Here is a 19,196-nt window from a genome sequence, read left to right on the forward strand (position 1 = left end):
ACACTCGTATCATCATTTTTCACAAATTTTCTTGTTCGTCTCTTTTCTTCAATTAAAATGCGAAGAAAATTGGAATGCGAGAATCACAATAAGATGTAATCGGAAGCCGAAATGCACGTCATGTTATTTTTGAATTTTGTTTATATTTTTCCCTCAAAGTACTGGAACCTCTGTATATAGGCTAGCACACTCCCCCCACACTATCACACGCCCACGCCCATATGCTTGCAACTTTCACCATCTCCATCTGGACCATCTCCATCTCCGTCGACTCTCTCTTCTTCCAATGAAACCACTCTCTCTCTCTCTCTCTCTCTCTCTCTCTCTCTCTGGGAGTGGCCCCGATGGGGCAGCTTGTTGAAGATGATAATTGTGGGTAAGGAGTGTACATATTTTTTATGAATTAGAAAATATTTATATTTGGTTAACAGTATAATCTAGCATTTATATTATCTTTTCGTTTTAATTTTTTTATTTATATTTTATTGATCTACATTGCCGACATCCGATATGTTAATGAAAAGTCAGACGGTGTTACACGACAAAGGTTCAATTACGGACATCTGATGCTAAATGGCCCAACTCCCAAAAGATATTTTCTGGCCTCCAGAAAGATATGTTGTTTTGTATTAAATTAGATATGGGCATAGATTTACAATATCCAACCATAAGGGGCCATACCCAAGTTGGTATACATAATACGCTTATTTATTTAAGGTTTACAAATCTTAGTGTACACTTCAAGTAATTAATTAATTCCATTAATTGGCTCATTCCCTTTAAAGCATTGCCTTCTTCCTTATCCCTTATCCCCACCCACTCCCTTTGAAACCTAAAAACCTCCTTCAAACTTTGTACAACAACCAGTCCTAAATTTAATTAGAATAATTATGCACAGCTTTTGGTGGCTCCTTGGAGTTCTTCACCATGTCATTTGGGTTGCAACCATGCTCATTACCAGCCAAGCCATGCCGCCACCGCCCCCGATTCAATGCGACGCATCAACCGGCTGCAACCTCTCCAACTCCTACGGGGTATGGGGTGACAGAACAGATTGCCATGTTCCATCCGCCACACACCCACAAACGGAGGAAGACCTCCGCCTTGCTGTGGCTTTTGCAAGCAAAAACAAGATCAAGATCAAAGTGGTGAGCAAATTTTCACATACCATACCAAAGTTGGCATGTCCTGACATGAGTTTTGGAGACGCAATGCTAATAAGCACGGCTAATGTTAATTCCACAATCGAAATCGACGCAGCGAATTTAGCTGTCACGGTGGATGCTGGCGTAGGGCTACGTCAGTTGATCGACAAAGTGGAGGAAGCTGGGCTGAGCTTGGTGGCTGCGCCGTATTGGGAGGGTGTGAGCGTAGGAGGGCTTATAAGCACGGGGGCGCATGGAAGCTCGTGGTGGGGAAGAGGAGGAGCTGTGCATGATCATGTTATTGGTCTCAATCTTGTTGTTCCAGCAAATCAATCGGAAGGGTATGCCAAAGTTCTCAGGTTAGATTCTAAGGATGAAATCTTCAAAGCTGCCAAAGTTTCATTGGGGTTGCTGGGTATCATCTCCAAGGTTGGTAATCTCTCTCCATTTTTTGAACTCATTGCCAATATTTTAGAGGCTTTAACTTATTACACCAACTTTAGGTTACCAATTGATTTAACACTTCCTTATTTTTGGTGGAAAAGTAAAGGTCTAAAGTGTGTAAGACAGAAAACAAATGAAACATTGTCATAAAATTTAGAGCTTAAAAATTAATGTGATAAGTTGGCGTCTGGACTACTACTCATTAATAGTAGAAAAATCTTCAGGAAAACAAATTCTTTTGTGAGAATTGTATGACAAGCCACGTAATCAGGTAGCGTGTAATAAAGTTTTTCTTCGTTGATAGCTATGTAAAGTTGGATAACTTTCTTATAATTAAGTAATTGAATTATTGAACAAAGATTTAATTAGAAATTGCCCAAATAGGTGAAGTTGAGATTGGAGCCAGCATTCAAAAGAAGCATAGCCTATAACTTTACAGACGATGCTCAAATTGAGGACATATACATGGACCATGCACAAAAATATGAGTTTGGAGACATAACATGGTATCCATCGAAGCATACAGCTGCATACAGATATGATAACAGACTTCCTTTAACCGCATCAGGCGATGGAACATACGATTTTTTAGGCTTCCAGTCCAATTCTGTTGTGGTCTCCAAGACTATAAGACTAACAGGTGATGATGCCTTTAAGGTTCTTTCATTCTTAATTAATTTCTCTTCTTTTGATGTTGGTAACTTAGTATATATTACTTTCACAAATTTTTAGCATCGTTCGGTCAGTTTTCGTTAAGTATTATTTATATTCAATTTTAAATAAAAAAAATTTACAATAATTTTTGACCGCACGATATATGATGAGGGAATGCGATTGGAGAATCTCCGGGATCATCACAGAGGATCGAGAGAGGATCCTCATTCCATTACTTCTTCTGTTAGTTGTATATAGAAGCAAGAGAAGAGATCCTCTCCGAATATCTTCCACCAAGGCCATCGGATCAAGTGATCTGGGCCATTCAAATTTCATCAAAAGGCAAAAAGTTATTGCAGCTTTTAAAGAGTTAAAATAGGTGGACTGTTGGATGAAATTTAAAAGTCCGAATCACTTGATCCGGTGATCTTGGTGGAAGGGATCCGGAGAAGATCTCTTCTCTAGAAGAAAAAGATAAATCATTTCACATATGTGGGACCATTGCTAACAATAGATCTCACCTCCAACTCGAAGGTAAATCATAAGCACAACCAAATAAGTTTATCTGTCTTAATGTGAAATATTATTCTGATGAGAGAGATAGTGCGAGACAATATACACCCATTTGCATTTAAGTTTTTTTAAACCTATTTAGAGATGTAGGTACATACATTCATATATCATTTCTTTAATTTCAAGTCATGGGTTTCATATATCATTTAATTTTTTAAAACTTGATATATAAGTCCAAATTTTTTAGCCAATATTGAAAATAATCTAGTTTGTTAAAAAAAAAAGTCCAATTGGTAAGTTTACGATTATTTTATAATCAATAATTATATATTTAATGATAAAATTTATTATAAAAATTAAATTTCTTTTTAATTATTTCTTCTCAATTCTTTTTTTTTAATTTCTTGTTGTTGTCCTTGCTCTAAACACTATTTATAGATTTTATTTTTAATTTTTACAATCAACTTATATTACAGGTTAATTGTATTCATCTACCTATATAATAGATTAATGTGTCTTACTTGTAGGTATATTATGGTTTGTACCTTTTAGTTAGGATTCATATCTCGCTTATAGGCAGGGCTGGCCTATACCCAGTGCAGGTAGGGTGACCGTCTGAAGTCCAAAAACATTCAGGGCACCAAAATTATTAGGATGGTATATTTATATATGTTTTGATAAGAGTATAAATTTATAAAATTTGGTTTGATGACAAAGAAATTTAACTAGAAGTTGTGGTTTTGTCATTTGAAAATAATGAAGAGGTCTTGGGTTCAAAACACCACATGTGCTTATTTACAATTCAATTTTTACAAATTTCTTTTCATAAGAGTATAAATTTATAAAATTTGGTTAAATGATCAAGAAGTTTAATTAGAGCAATGGTTTTTGTTGTTTGAAATTAACGAGATTTCCTAAGTTCGAAATGCTATATGCGTGTTTATTCTTTTCAATTTTTACGAATATTTGTTTGTTGTTAATTTATTTTTAGTTACTAGCTAGTAGCTATGTGGGTTGCTGTTTTTAAATACTCATTTGAATTCAAGTCTAATATTCTACAAGGAGTAATACGTAGACCAATTTTTTAGAGCAAATTTGCAAATCATATGACGTGTTGTCAAAATGTTTAATTTAGTGCCCATTCATTACTTATACATATTAATTAAAGACTTGAAAACATCATTATTTTTTGAGTCTCATATTGACAAGGTTAGTAAAGAAGAAAAAAACACCTCTCGATTTATACAAACACCTTAAAAGTTCAGATGAAAAACAAAACTCATCGTCTATTTACGTATAAGCTTGGACTTTTTTGGTTTCCTTCTCTGGATACAAAATAAATTAGTCTTTATGTATTTATAAATTATTAAGTTTGAACTGCTTTTCTAAGTATAATTTTATCGATGTCTTATGTGTGAAAATAAATAATTTTCTTATATGAAGTTAGGGCATATTTTTTGGCGTCGCGCCAGGCCTCAAAATTCTATGGACTGGCCCTGCTTATAGGTATAATATAAATTCATATATTTGTTACTTGAGTCAGGGTCGCATGTTTTTCTAGATGATTTTGTGTTAGTATATTAGATTTTTGTTACAAGATATTAAGTAAGTTATTAAAACTAGAAGATTTTAATTTTATCTTTAATATTTTTAAAAATATAAAATGAATATGAAAAATAAAAATAAAGAAAAGATACTTGGACTTAATTTAATAATTCTGTTCAAAATAAAAATAAAGAAAAGATACTTGGACTTAATCTTAGAATTCTGTTGATTTTTGGACCCATATCTAAATGGCCCTATTTTAAATGATTGATATAATATAGTACCTCTCCAGTAGGAAGTGCTAACGCCTGTTGCTTGTGGATGCATAATGCGTCTTCATGCATAGTACATCATTACTCAAAATGTCATTAGCCCGTACGTGACTGACTATATACATCATACCTAACTGTGCATAACACACCTCTATTGAGCCATGCTTTCAGAAAGGAGGTATATATAGTCGATAGTCAGTAAAAATGGCACAAATAGTTTAATTCATTACGTTATTATAGTATTCTAGACATAAAACTAAAAGACGGTGTAAATTCGAAACGTGCAGAGAAAACAATCGACAGCGGACGAAGCTCGATTGGGAAATGCACACTAGCATCTACAGTTTTGGAGGCCAAGAAATTAGTGGCTAATGGTTTGAAAAATAACCTAATCTTCACTGGGTACCCAGTTGTAGGTCATCAGGGTAAAATGCAAACCTCAGGTTCATGTCTGTACTCGGCAGGCACAGACAAATCCTGTGCGTGGGACCCAAGAATCAACGGCCTCTTCTTCTACGAGACAACGGCAATATTTCCAGCATCAAAATTTGCAGACTTTATCCGAGACGTCAAAAAACTACGAGACCTTAAACCAGAAAACTTCTGTGGGGTGGATATTTACAATGGTATTCTAATCAGATTCATTAGGGTTTCCGATGCGTATCTTGGTCAACAAGAAAACTCCGTGGTCGTTGACTTTAATTACTACAGAGCCGATGATGCTTCGACTCCAAGGTTCAATCAAGACGTGTGGGAAGAGGTGGAGCAACTGGCGTTTTTCAAGCATGGGGCAAAGCCACACTGGGCTAAAAACAGAAACGCAGCGTTTTTGGACGTGCAGAAAAAGTACCCCACTTTTAACAAGTTTTTGGGTGTGAAAAGACGGTTGGATCCTCAAAATATATTGTCGAGCGAATGGTCGGATGAGATCTTATCTGGGAAAGGAGGTGCAAAGCGTCACGGGTGTGCTTTGGAGGGTCTTTGTGTATGTTCTGAAGATCGGCATTGCAGCCCGGCGAAAGGGTATTTCTGTAAACCTGGACTTGTTTATAAGGAGGCTAGAGTTTGTAGGTACTCATCATCACCATCCTCTGTGGGATCAGAGAGTTACAAAACTGATGCATTATTTGATTAATTATTTCTGAGTGTTAATAACAATTTAGTAAATAAATTATACAAATATTGTTGATAATATGAATGATTGTGCATAGTAGATTTTGATACTTTTTCATATACATTTCAGAGAAAAATAATTTAAATTTAAATTATAGACAAAAAAGAAAAAAAAAAAAACGAATTTACTTTGTAACACCAAAGATATTTTATAACTAATAATCAATTAGAGCACTACAAGAGAAATATAAGAAGGATTTTTTTCCTCCATTTGAACTCTTGAAGTGATTTTATAGAAATTTTAGTCGTTGGGATTTCTTTTTCTTCTAATTTACTGGTGAAGTTTCTTTGGAAATTAGATTTTAATCCTTAAATAAGATGAAGTTTAGAAAAATATCTTATACAAGATTAAAAATTGATGTTAGTCCCTAGACTATTTAATGCCATTATATGTATTTAATATTTTTTTTTATTTATAATTTTATGGTGTTCATAAATAAAATTTTAAGATTATATTATAAATTTTAATTCTCATTATGGTAAGTATCTTATATAAGAAAATATTTTCGTAGAGATTTTTCGGTACACTTATACTTTTGCATATTGTCTTATGCACCACTAATTCATTGTAATATTATTTAGGTATGAACATTTCGGTACACTAGCTTAGTATAATTTATTTAGGTATGAATATTTCAGTACACTAGTTTAGTATATAATATAGTTAGGTACGAACATTTCGGTACATTAGCTTAGTATATATATTTAGGTACGGATATTTTGGTATACTAATTTAGTATCATATATTTAGGCATGAAATTTTTGGTACACTTATGTTTTTGCATATTTTCTTATGTGCCACTAATTCACTATGTATTTAGGTACTACAATATACTTAAGTACGAACATTTTGGTGCACTACTAAATTATGATATGAACGTTTACGTACACTAAATAGAAGAAGTTAAATAAAATTAATGAATTAAAATGTGTATAATAATAAATTTAAAATTTAATGTAATGACATTAAATAAGATATCTACTAAATATTAAAACAAAAATATAATATAAATTTAAATTAAATACAACTAAAATCAATATCCAATCTAGCACCATAATTTTATGAAATTTTAATCTTCTTCAAGTTCAAAAACAAAACCAAAATTAGGGGTGGGCAAACGGGTATAGAAACCGCGGGTAGGGGCGGGTAATTCAGGTTTGGGGCGAGTCCTAAATTTCTAAACATAAAACGAGACGAGGCGGTTTGGGTATATGAAGTTAGCGGGGTGGGACGGATCTAAAATAGGAGGGAACGAGCCCCCGGCCGACCTCTTTCTAGCATTGAATAATAGACCTTGATCTCCTCTTATTCTCATGTTGGTTTTGTCAAAGCTAGTCTTATTCTCTCATCCTGACTCTTCTCAGTTCTCTCCTCCTTACTCCTCGATCTCTCCTCCTAACTCGCTCCCACCATCCCATCCCAGCTCTGTACACTGCCACCATCATCATGAGACCTCGCTCTAGTCCTCCTAATTTGCTCATGTCTTCTTCGCTCTATCTGCTGCCATCATTATAAGGTATTACGTTTTAGGGATTTAGGATTGAAAATTAAATTAGGTTTTCTAGATTTAGGGATTTTGTTAGATTCTTGAACCTTGACCTCTGTTATGTTCCAATTTCAAATTTTTATTGAATTGAATTTGAATCGATTGAGTTTGAAATTTCTGTTGAATTAAAATTCCCTCTGATTCGAGCACGACAAAACAGGGCAGCAAAAACGACAACAAAGATGATGAATTTGTGTTGTTGTATACTAATACGCTGCTAGACCTTGAGCTTCCCTACGATAACGAAAAGCGGAAGCTTTCGGAAGGAGAAATGGTCAGCCTCTGCTTATAGTTTCTAAATTCCGGCACTGACACGACTTCCACCACACTGCAGTGGATCATGGCCAACGTAGTCAAGCACCCACAAGTTTAGGAGAAGCTGTTTGCGTAGATTAAATGGGTTATGGGAAAAATGGAAGAAGAGTTGTAGGATGAGGTCTTGCATAAGCTGCCGTATCTGAAAGTCATGATCTTGAAAGGGCTGATGTGCTACATGCCGGGGACGTAGTGAAACACACGCTACAGTGCTGCTGTGCCACAAAAAAAAAAAAAAAAAAAAAAAAAAAAAAAAAAGTTAGACCCGTGGACCCGCCCCGAATCGGTCCGTTTCGACAGACCAGGTTAGGTCTGGTTTCAAAACTTAAAATCTCTAATCGGTCCAACTCGTCCCGTTACTGTTTAAAACGAGTAAAATCTGGTTCCTTCAAAATTGGGCCCGACCTGGCCCGTGCTCAGCCCTAATCAAAATTCTGCAGAACTCACTTTGCATCAATAAACAAAATAATGTGTAAAATTAGTCAAATCATACATGCATCATTAACTAAAGTGTTTATGGTGATTAAATACCTTTCAATCAGATACATCCATCGATAGTTGACGGGTTCGGTTAGAAGTGCCTTCTCAAGCAAGTGAATCATGATATAGATCATGCTTGTGAAAAAAGCTGGAGGAAATATTTGTTTAAACTTGCATAACACTTCAATAATATCATCGCGCAACTATTTAACATTGGACTTGCGCAAAGATCTTGCAGTTAATTAAGAAAACTATCTCGCCAATAACATAATCGGCTTCACCACATCTTCGGGCAAGAGGTGTCGAGTTCCCATTGAGATAAGGCGTTGAAGAATCACATGAAAATCATGATTCTTAAGGCCTAAAAATTTACCTCTATCCATGTTTACACGATGGCCGATGTTTGAAGCATGCCTATTCGAAAACTGTACAGAAGATAGAAACAGCAAATACTCTTTCCTCTTATCTGGTTTCATTAAAAACAATGGAACTTCTTTTTGGCTGTCTCTGTCCCTCGTCATCCATAAACCTAGCCTAATGCCCATTTTTTTACAGATCGATCCTAGCTTTATTGTGTCCTTTATTTTTACCTTGATGTCTAGTATAGTTCCAACCAGTGTATCAAACACATTTTTCTTAACATGCATTGTATTAATGTTGTGTCTCAATTTTAATTTGGACCAGTACGGGAGCTCCAACATCCTCATCTTGTGTGTCTAGTTCAGATGTGTGTCTGGCCTTGTCTTATTTATGGATTTTCCTAACAGAGCAAAATCCAAATGATTCACCTGAGCCAAAATTTCATCTTCGAACCATTATCTGGGTCTTGGCCAAATCTCTGTATTGTTGAAGAAGGCTATCTCGTTCTTACGCCACTCGTGGTCCCACGACAACCATCTGCGATGCCTAAAGTAATAAACTTTTCCCGCATGCCAACCATATGTTGTGTTCTTTTTGCAAATTGAGCATGCATAATAACCCTTAGTGTTCCACCTAGACATCATAGCGTACGCTGGACAATCATTTATAGTCCACATCACTGATGCTCTCAAAGTGAACATCTTCTTGGTAGATTTATTTTACGTGGGAACAATGTTTTCCCATAGTTTTTTTAGTTCATCGACCATTGGTTCTAAATAAACATTAATAGATGTGCCCGGATCTTCGGTTATCAACAATGTCATCATCATATATTCTTTTTCCATGCACTTCCAAGGTGGCAAATTATACGGAATTGCGAAGATTGGCCAAGTGCTATGGTTTTGGTTTAGAACCCCGAACGGATTAAACCCATTTGTCGCAAGTCCTAATCTAACATTCCAAGGCTCACGTGCAAAATCGGGGTACAGCTAATCAAACTCTTTCCAGGCCTCTCCATCTGCATGATATCTCATAACATCGTCATCCACTTGTCTGTCCTCATGCTACCTTATGTCGCTTGCAGTGTGTGTTGACATATACAATCTCTGCAACCTGGGCTTTAATAGGAGATAACGCATAACTTTTTGTTGAATCTTCGTTGTTCTATTCAGAGAGGTCATTTTAAATCGCGACTCATTACATACAAGGTATTTATCCAACACTTTATTCTCTTTGTAGAACAAAATGCAATTATTTTTACACGCGTGAATTTTTTCATATCCCAATCCAAGACCATTCAGCACCTTCTTTGCGTTTTTATGATCTTTTGGCAGACAATTGTCTTTTGAAAGCATCCTCTTGAAAACCCCTAGAAAGTAATCAAAACACTGGTTCGATGTATGAAACTTTATTTTGCAATGCATCAACTCAACAATGGCCGTGAACATCGAAAATCCTTCGCAACCGAGGTATAATTCTTGCTTGGCACTTTTTAATAGTTTTTCATATTGTTCAAATGCTTCATTGTCTATGGTAGGAGGGACGTCATCTTCTACTTCCTTATTCGTATCCGAACTAGCGTTTGGAAAAGCATCATTTATAATGTCCATAATTTGTTCATTTGGGTCCATAGCAGATTCACTGTCTCCACTGCTTGGGTAATATGTGAGATGAAACATGTTGTATTTGTTCTCTATGATGATTCCACGTAGTATAAGTCTCCATCATCCCATTTCTGACTAAATGGTATTGAACAATTTCAAAATATTCAATCATTGAGTTGTTACACTTTCTACAAGGACACCGAATTTGAGTTAAACCCTGGTTATTTGCCATTGCAAAATCAATGCACTGATTTATTCCATCCAAATAATCATCATCATATATGTTAGGATTATGTATCCGCTGTTTGTCCATATCACCTATAAACATAAAAAATTTACAAGGGTTACAACAACTTCAATTATGACATGCCACCTTATGCCTCTAGTGTGGGTCCTATCTCATTTGAGAATGCACAGTTATGTGCTGTAATTTACGGTTCCTACACATTAGAGTTCGATCGAGGGAAAATTTCGGCAGTATCTCCCTATAGTTCCTCAAGTGCACAACGTAGATACAAAAAACTATGATGCACCTAAAGAACGCAAAGAGATGCTACCAAATTTCCCACGTTCAAACTCTAATGCGGAACCGCAAACGAGAAAATAAGCTCATGTGAACATTGCAAACCAGTTTTTGTACATCTATACAAAAATGTTTGCATACAAATACATAAACTCACAACAATTATGAACTACATACAAAACAATTTAAATGAATGGAAATTAAATAAGTTAGTTAAGAAAATATACCTCCGAGATTAATAGTAACAAAGCTAGAACGGCTGGAAATTCCAGCAGGAAGGCAGCTGCTGCAATTGTTTTGTAGTTGCTGTCTTCCTGCATTATGGTTAAATTCAGTAAAATGAAAAGACTTTGCACGATGAAAGCACTGTCGTGCAAAACATGGTATTTCCACTTTTGGCGTCATCCAACTAAACTTTGATGCGCTTTTATAACACTTTGCGCGACGAACCATAGTTCATCTCGCATTACCTTTTTTTTTTTTTTTTAAATTTCGTTTTTTTTTTTGAAAAAAATAAATGAATTTTTCCATTCAGTCTTCAATTTTTTTTTCAGACCACAAAAATACTTAATAAATCAAGAACTTATTTCATTAAATCATTTGTGCATAATTAATTAATATAAATATTTATTAAAATGCATTACTTTTATTCAAAATAAACATTAAGTACATGTTTAATTAAACTGTTCATTAAATAAAAAATAAAAAAGTTCTAATTTAGATCTCATTATTAAATAAGCAATAAATTTAAAATAAAAAACACTATTTTGCTCATCCTCTGGTAGTACTGGTTCTTGTTGTAGTTTTGCTCCACGTTGATTATCAAACTTCTACTCCTGAAAATCAGATTTGAAGATGTTGTCGGTAGTTTTCCTCCGATTTGGGTTACTTTTGTCAATGTCCCAATTAGACTATCATGCAAAAATTAATAAATTAAAATCTCACTATTATATTAAATTTAACAAACTTAATTATTATTTAACTAATAATTTAACGCATACAGCTAACTCATCAATCAAGTGCATCTTCAGCTCTTCAGGGATGGCTTTCCAAGACTCCCAATCCGCAGCATATTTGTCACGCATGAATACTCCAACGTCGGACCAAAAGCTAGCGTGTATATCTGACTTCACAACTCCTATTAGCTCGTCAGTAGTGATTCGGTAACGACTTCCACCATAAGTGTTTTATCAACAAAATATATATTCATAATATTGAAGCTAAATAAAAACTTTATACAAAATGCAAAATTTACAACACAAACCATTTCTAGAACCTTCGCCATTCATTGTCTTTGACGAACACGCACCATAGTCGGCCACCATACCAACAATGAAAGAACAATTTGATTATAATCTGCAAAATTGTAAAGCTTTTCCGAAACGAATTGTGAAGAATAAGGAAAGCAGAAGCGCATATTTATAGGAAGGTTAGGGACTTTGTGCGACGAAACTTTGTTGTGCAAACATCTGCACTAAATACGGCATTGATTCCTCTTATTCACATGCATTGAATGCTTTGACTCAAAAACTAACTGGACTTTGTGTGATGAAGCCTTTGTCGCGCAAGGTTTTCGTGGGCCGAGATGCACATATATGAATTGAAAGGTCCGAATGATCGACTCTGCAATCAGTTGTTAGAATCAATAAGTCTTCAAATCGTTCATTTGAAAAAATTGAAACCCATCTTATTGGATGATCATGATACTTACCAAAAATCAAAATTCTTGATCAATGGAGGAACAATATCACCATTTTTGTTCAATAAGATCCACTGATTTGCATGCACTGAATGCTCTGGCCCAAAAACTGAACGACTTTTCCGCGACAAAGCCTTTGTCATGCAAGGTTTTACCACCTTACGCGACGAATGGTTCGTCGCGCAAAACATATAGATTCGAAATGTGACGGTAAAGTTAACCACGTTTTTTGCACCCTTTGCACGACAAAATGTTCGTTGCGCAAAATTTTTAGCAACGAACGTAATTGATTGTAATTATGAAGTTTATGTAAACATAAATCCTTAGTATCTATATTTACGTAAACTTCATCAGTACAAACAAATATTCAATTATAATATTTACTCTAAAAATAATTAAAAACTTAAATAAATTAAATTAATCCATTCAATTATTTAAACAACAAAACATGAATTAAAGCCTAATTAAGTCCAAATACATAACCTATAAAGAAAACCCTTAAAATTAAATATTGTCATAAAAAACATAAATTTAAAACTATTGTTTCGCTGGTCCTCCATTCCTCTCCACGTCATAACGCCACTGCTTGTAACCCCCCTTCAACGCCTCCTCCATCAACTTCATCAACTCTTCGTTCATATCATCAAGAGTGTAGTTACATTGTTACACATACATGCAAATAATTAATTACAACATATAACAAAAAATTTCACAAAATTAATTATTTTCAACATTTGTCACACTTACTAATAATTGATCCATCATTGCCTTCACATTCTCCGGCACATATTTTCAAGAACTCCACTCAGCAGTAGGACAATTATTCAGCATTGCTACATTAATCACATACGCAAACTCTATATATTGCCTCAAATCATAGGGCCCGAGGGGCATGCTCTGCTCCCTTTTTTTATCCTCCGTTCAAGCACGAACAGAATTGTAAAGAATAAGGAGAGCAAAAGCACATATTTATAGGAAAGTTAGGGACTTAGCGCAACGAAGCCTTTGTTGCGCAAACATCTGCACTAAATATAGTATTGATTCCTCTGATTCACATGCATTGAATTATCTGACTCAAAAACTGATTGGATTTAGCACGACAAAGCCTTTGTTGCGCAAGTGTTCAGCTGATTTACATGCACTGGATGCTTTGACCCAAAAAATTGAACAAACTTTGCGCAACGAAGCCCTTGGTGGAAAAAACTTCGTCGCACATTTATTTTTTCACGCCAAAATAAAATACTCGCAGTTTTCTTACTGACTTTGCACGACGAGTATCTTTTTTTCGTCGTGCGTACTATATTGAGCAACAAAGGTGTGTATCGTGCAAAGTAGCACCATTCTTGTGCGACAAAGGTATTGATTTCGTTGTGCAAAACACACTTGCGCGACAAATGTTGCTTTGTCACTCAAACATCTGTCGCGAAAATGGTTTTTCCTACTAGTGTAACGGACTTCACAACAAGGGTTTAAATCCGAATTTTTTTATCACTAGACTCCCTTCAGAATAGTCGATCACCACAAGGACCATTTATCTAATCAGGCCCTTATTTATATGATATATAATAAATATACTTAAATTCGCCTAGGCCCTGCCTAGCAGCCTAGGCTCTAGGCCCCAATTCCCCTCTTGACTAGCTACTAGCGACTTTTAAAACCTTGCTTGATAGAGTTGGTTTTCAATTGGGAATGTATTAATAATAGGATTTAGCAATTAATCATATATTTAATGTCTTTGACTTTTCCACACCACGAGCAGCGGAGCATTGAGAGTCGTAGTCCGCTGCTTAAACTTCCATGGATGTTGAATTTGGAGTGAGAGTATTTGAAAAGTCTGCCCATTTAATGAGGACACTCTTATTTTCTTGAGCAGAAATCTATGCGTTGCCTTCTGAATTTTTGAAATTATTTTTTATATCACCTATGCTTTTTACAAAAGCGTCAAACTGTTAACGCTTAACATTTGTTGTGGCTCCACAATATTAAAGTTAACATATCAATATTTTGGAGCTTGTGGCAAAAGAACATCATTGTGTCCACACAAATTTAAGTGTCACGTGTCTATCCTTACAAATTTAATTGTCACATGTCTATCCTTACAAATTTAAGTATCACGTATCCACACAAATACATTTGTACATCTTGTTAGCTGTAAAGCGAGATGCTTTAAATTACTGTACTGTCTATGCTTACAAATTTAAGTATCACGTGCCAACACAAATACGTTTGTACCCACACAAATACATTTGTACATCTTGTTAGCTGTAAAGCGAGATGCTCTAAATTACTGTACTGTCTATGTTTACAAATTTAAGTATCACATTCGAGCAAGCCCAGCGTGGCCATTTGCTCGGGGGACAGGGTACAGAACAGGGGCCTGAGGCCCCGTGGACCAACTCCAGCGTGGGCAAGCCCGAGTGAAGGTGGAGGCCCAAGCTTCGGGCCCGTGGAGAATTGCCAGCCCGATAGCCTAAGGCCATGTGACGTCAGCCTAGCGTCAGGCATTATTTAATTTTTTTTGTGTCAGGCAAGTGCACCCCACTCACACGTGGGGGCGCGTCGCCGACACAAAATCAGAAAAAAAAAAAAAATAACTTTTTCAGTTACCATTGGGAAGCCACGTGGCTTCCCACGGTCTGTTTGATCTCAACGGATATTTAATTTGGACCGTTCGATCTCAACGGTCAAAAAAAAATAAAAAAAGTCTTATTTAATATCCACCGATCGATCTGAGATCAACGGTGGATATTAATATGCTTTATAAATAAAAAAATAAAAGGAAAAATAGTTTTAAAATTAAGAAAAGTTACCGTTGTGACACGTAGCACAATCTAGAGTGTTGGAATTCAAATTTTTTTATATCCAACGGCAGAGATTAATTAATTGAATAAAAATTCAAAAAAAATTCAAAAAAATTCAAAAAAGAAAAATCTGAAATTTTTTTTAAAAAAATTCTGTTTACTTTTCTATAAATACCTTCTCATTATCATCTACCTTACACAACAATTTCATATTTTCTCAACTACTTTCAATCACATTCCTTTCTTTGTCTCAAAGTTTCAATCTATTTTTTTTCAACAAAATGACCACTGGTGCAGATACGAATTGGTCGTTTCTTGAAGATGTTGCGTTGTGTATTAGCTGGGTAAAGTTACTCATAGTTCGCTTACGGGTAATGAGATGCAGTTGCGAGAAATGTGGAGTCTTATTCATACCAATTATCTTGAGAAAATTGGTGGGCAAAGAACCAAAAAATCGATGTCCAGTCGTTGAAAATTACTTAGCCAATCGTTTAGTACATGGAGAGACGCCTTGGCACAAGCTAGTAGTAATATTCGAAGTGGGGAAAATTACTCGGATTAGGTAACAATATATTATTTATTTGATACCCAAATTTACATTATAATTATTTGTTCGTATTATTTATTTGTTACCTACATAATTTATTATTTATTGTTTGTATTATTTATTTGTTACCTACATAATTTATTATTTATTGTTTGTATTATTTATTTGTTACCTACTTACATTATAATTATGTTGTTTGTATTATTTATTTGTTACTTATTTTTATTATAATTATTTCTTCTCCCGCATTGTGTAGGAACTTCAAGCACAAGCTTGGTACACTGCCAAAACCAAAAGCAAAAATAAATCATTCAACCGGTGGGAATGTTGGAATATTGTCAAAGATTGTCCTAAATTTAGAGTTGTGCCAGTCGGTCCAGAAGTGCACATGAACAGCACCCCTTTACACTCTACACCCGATCATGTCTTGCATGTTCATGAAGATGATGCAGAAGAAGTACCCGAAACGCCCCTCCCTGAACAAGCGTCGGGTTCGACCCGTTATCCAATTAGGACTCAAGGTAAGAAGGCTTCAAAGAGAAAAGACAGTGCTTCCAAGAATGATTATGCAAAGTTCATGGAAGAACTTACTAGCCAAGGTGAATTGACTTTGGCAAGGGAACTGGCGAAATATGAGGCTGATAAGGCTAGAGAGGATGCAAAAGCTGCAGCTATTGGTTAATAATCTTATCAGAAATCTATCACCAATAATTGTATTTTCGGATAATGACACGTGGCATAACGAGTACGATTAAAAAATTTATCAGAAATCCATCCCCTAATAATTGTCTTTTCGGATTTATGAAAAGTGGCGCAACAACAACGATTAAATCTTATCTGAAATTACAAATAAAATTATTTGGTATTATTTAATAATACTTCGGATAATGACACGTGGCGCAACGAGAACGATTAAAAATCTTATCCGATATTACAATTAAAATTATTTTGTATTATTTTATAAATAAATAAAAAATACTAATATTTTATTGCCTATTGCCAGGGCTATTGAAGTGTAACGGTGGAGATGCAAATGCTATTGCCAGGGCTATTACTATTCATTAAGGGCAGTTACTGTTTATTAGGTGGCTTGAATAGTGCATAGCCTGGGGGGAGGGCTCCAACACTGGAGTTGCTCTTAGCAACACATTGTCACTCAAGACATTTGTAGACATTTTGGAAATTTCCACATTAGCACTTTAACACCACAAGGTTTTCGCAGGAAAAACTTCGTTGTGCATCTTTTTTTTTTTTCGCGCCAAAAACAATTACCCACGGTTTTCTTATTGACTTTGCACGATGAGTATCTTTTTTTCGTCGTGCGTACTGTATTGAGCAACAAAGGTGTGCGTCGCGCAAAGTAGCACCATTCTTGTGTGACGAAGGTATTGATTTCGTTTTGCACAACAAATGTTGCTTTGTCGCTCAAACATCTGGCGTGAACATGGTTTTTCCTACCAGTGTAACGGACTTCACAACATGGGTTTAAATCAGAATTGTTTTATCACTGGGCTCCCTTCCGAATACTCTATCACCGTAAGGACCATTTATCTAATTAGGCCCTTATTTATATGATATATAATAAATTTATTTAAATCCGCCTAGGCCTTGCCTAGCAGCCTATGCGCTAGGCCCCAGTTCCCCGCTTGACTAGCGACTAACGACTTTTAGAACCTTGCTTGATAGGATTGGTTTTCAATTGGGAATGTATTAATGATAGGATTTAGTGATTAATCCTATTTTTAATGTTTTTGACTTTTCCACACCATGATCAGGGGAGCATTGAGAGTTGTAGTCCGCTGCTTGAACTTCCACAGATGCTGAGTTTGGAGTGTGAGTAATCTGACTCATATAAAGCACTTCATGTGCTTTTGAAACCCAAAAATATTTTTTCTAAATATGTTTTCAGTTGTTTTAAAAGTATTTACAAACAATCCCCTAGCCAATAAGTAGTGATGAATATTTCTCTCTACACTGGTAGAAATAACAGTTTGCGCGACGAGATTTTGCGCGGTGAAAAAAATTCCATCACCTAAGTGGCTCTTGCATGACAAAAACATAGATTGGTCATGCAAAAATGGCATGATACAAAAAAAAATTATGTGAAGAAAACATTCGTTGTGCAAGGAAAAGCGGGAAAATTTTTTTTGCCACAAAATGTTTGTGGGACGAATATTTACACATATTTGTAACGCAAAGTTTCATTGAAAAAGGTTAAATGCCCTTAACCGCTTCCATTTAGTGCACATTTATAATGCATTTTGCGCGACAAAGGGGTTCGTTGCGCAAAGTTTCACTAAAAACGGTCAAATGCCCTTAACCACTCCCATTTAGTGCCCATTTTGCGCGACCAAGGGGTTTGTCGCGCAAAGTGTTAAGGGTTCTATATAAACACAAGTTCAGAACCTTAGTTTTCAAAGGTTTAGTTTTCAAAGGTTTTGTTTCAAAGGCGATGGCCGATTCGGTTCCTTATTCAATGAAAAGCTACGAGGGAGAAGGCTCCCGTGAAGGGAAAGGTAAACAAGAAGTTTATTGTTGAATTAGTTGTCTTATATTTGATATGGTTGAAAATATTTTTTTAAATAGTCTACTACTTTTAAAATTTTGTGGTAGAAAAAGAAATGAGGAAAACTGTGTTGTGAATAGAGAGATATCATCGTAAGCGATTGCCCTCCCTTGAAGACAAAAGTAGGGTTGATGCGTACGCCGAACTTAGGTATGATATTGGGGGTTTGGTGCAGGACCAATGTTCTACCGAGTTTAAGTCTTGGAAAATGGTGCTTGAGGAATTGAAGAAGTCCATGGTGGGGGAGTTATCGGTAAGTTTGTATTAAAGAATGTATAATTATTTTTGTTACAAAAGTAGCATTTTTTAAATTACTAATTTATTTTTATTGGCATTAATACAAGTTCATTCAGATGTTGATGAAACGGATGAGAAGCAACGGAAGTATCTAGATGACCTTTTTAAGATGTCTTTCCGACAGTGGAAGTTCGATGTGGAGCTGGCTGTAAAGCAGGGGGAGTTCCCGATGCCCCTGCTGATGCCCGGGAGGATGAGGATTGAAGTTTATTTGTTTTTTTTTTTTTATGAAATTTGGACGTTATGTTTGACTTTATTTAATAAATTTATATTATATGGATGACTATTAATATTTACATTAGTTTTCACATCCCGGCCCGGGCGGCACCACTTCCCGGGCCCGCTCCACCACCATAGCACGATATTGTCCGCTTTGGGCCCCGACCACGCCCTCACGGTTTTGTTTTTGGGAACTCACGAGCAACTTCCCAGTGGGTCACCCATCATGGGATTGCTCTAGCCCCCTTCTCGCTTAACTTCGGAGTTCCTACAGAACCCGAAGCTAGTGAGCTCCCAAAAGGCCTCGTGCTAGGTTGGGATGGGAATATACATATAAGGATCACTCCCCTGGGCGATGTGGGATGTCACATTAGTTATAATATGTATTTGGGTTAATAAATTAGTTTTATTAATTATTTTAGTAATGTTTAATTAGGTTTGAGTTTTTTATTTAGATTAAAATAAAAATTTACATTAGTGAAAAAGAAAACG

General features: G+C 35.6%; 1 protein-coding gene across 1 annotated transcript; it reads left to right on the top strand.

The window, feature by feature from the left end:
* The first annotated feature begins 841 nt into the window (after positions 1 to 841).
* Positions 842 to 5,781, top strand: LOC137718853 (L-gulonolactone oxidase 3-like). Its single transcript, XM_068458383.1, has 3 exons — positions 842 to 1,574; positions 1,974 to 2,229; positions 4,861 to 5,781. Exons 1-3 carry the CDS (start codon positions 891 to 893, stop codon positions 5,706 to 5,708), a joined length of 1,788 nt encoding a protein of 595 aa, XP_068314484.1. The 5' UTR covers positions 842 to 890; the 3' UTR covers positions 5,709 to 5,781.
* Positions 5,782 to 19,196: the final 13,415 nt, after the last annotated feature.

Source organism: Pyrus communis, chromosome 15 (genome assembly GCF_963583255.1).
Source record: "Pyrus communis chromosome 15, drPyrComm1.1, whole genome shotgun sequence".
Taxonomy (NCBI): Eukaryota; Viridiplantae; Streptophyta; class Magnoliopsida; order Rosales; family Rosaceae; genus Pyrus; species Pyrus communis.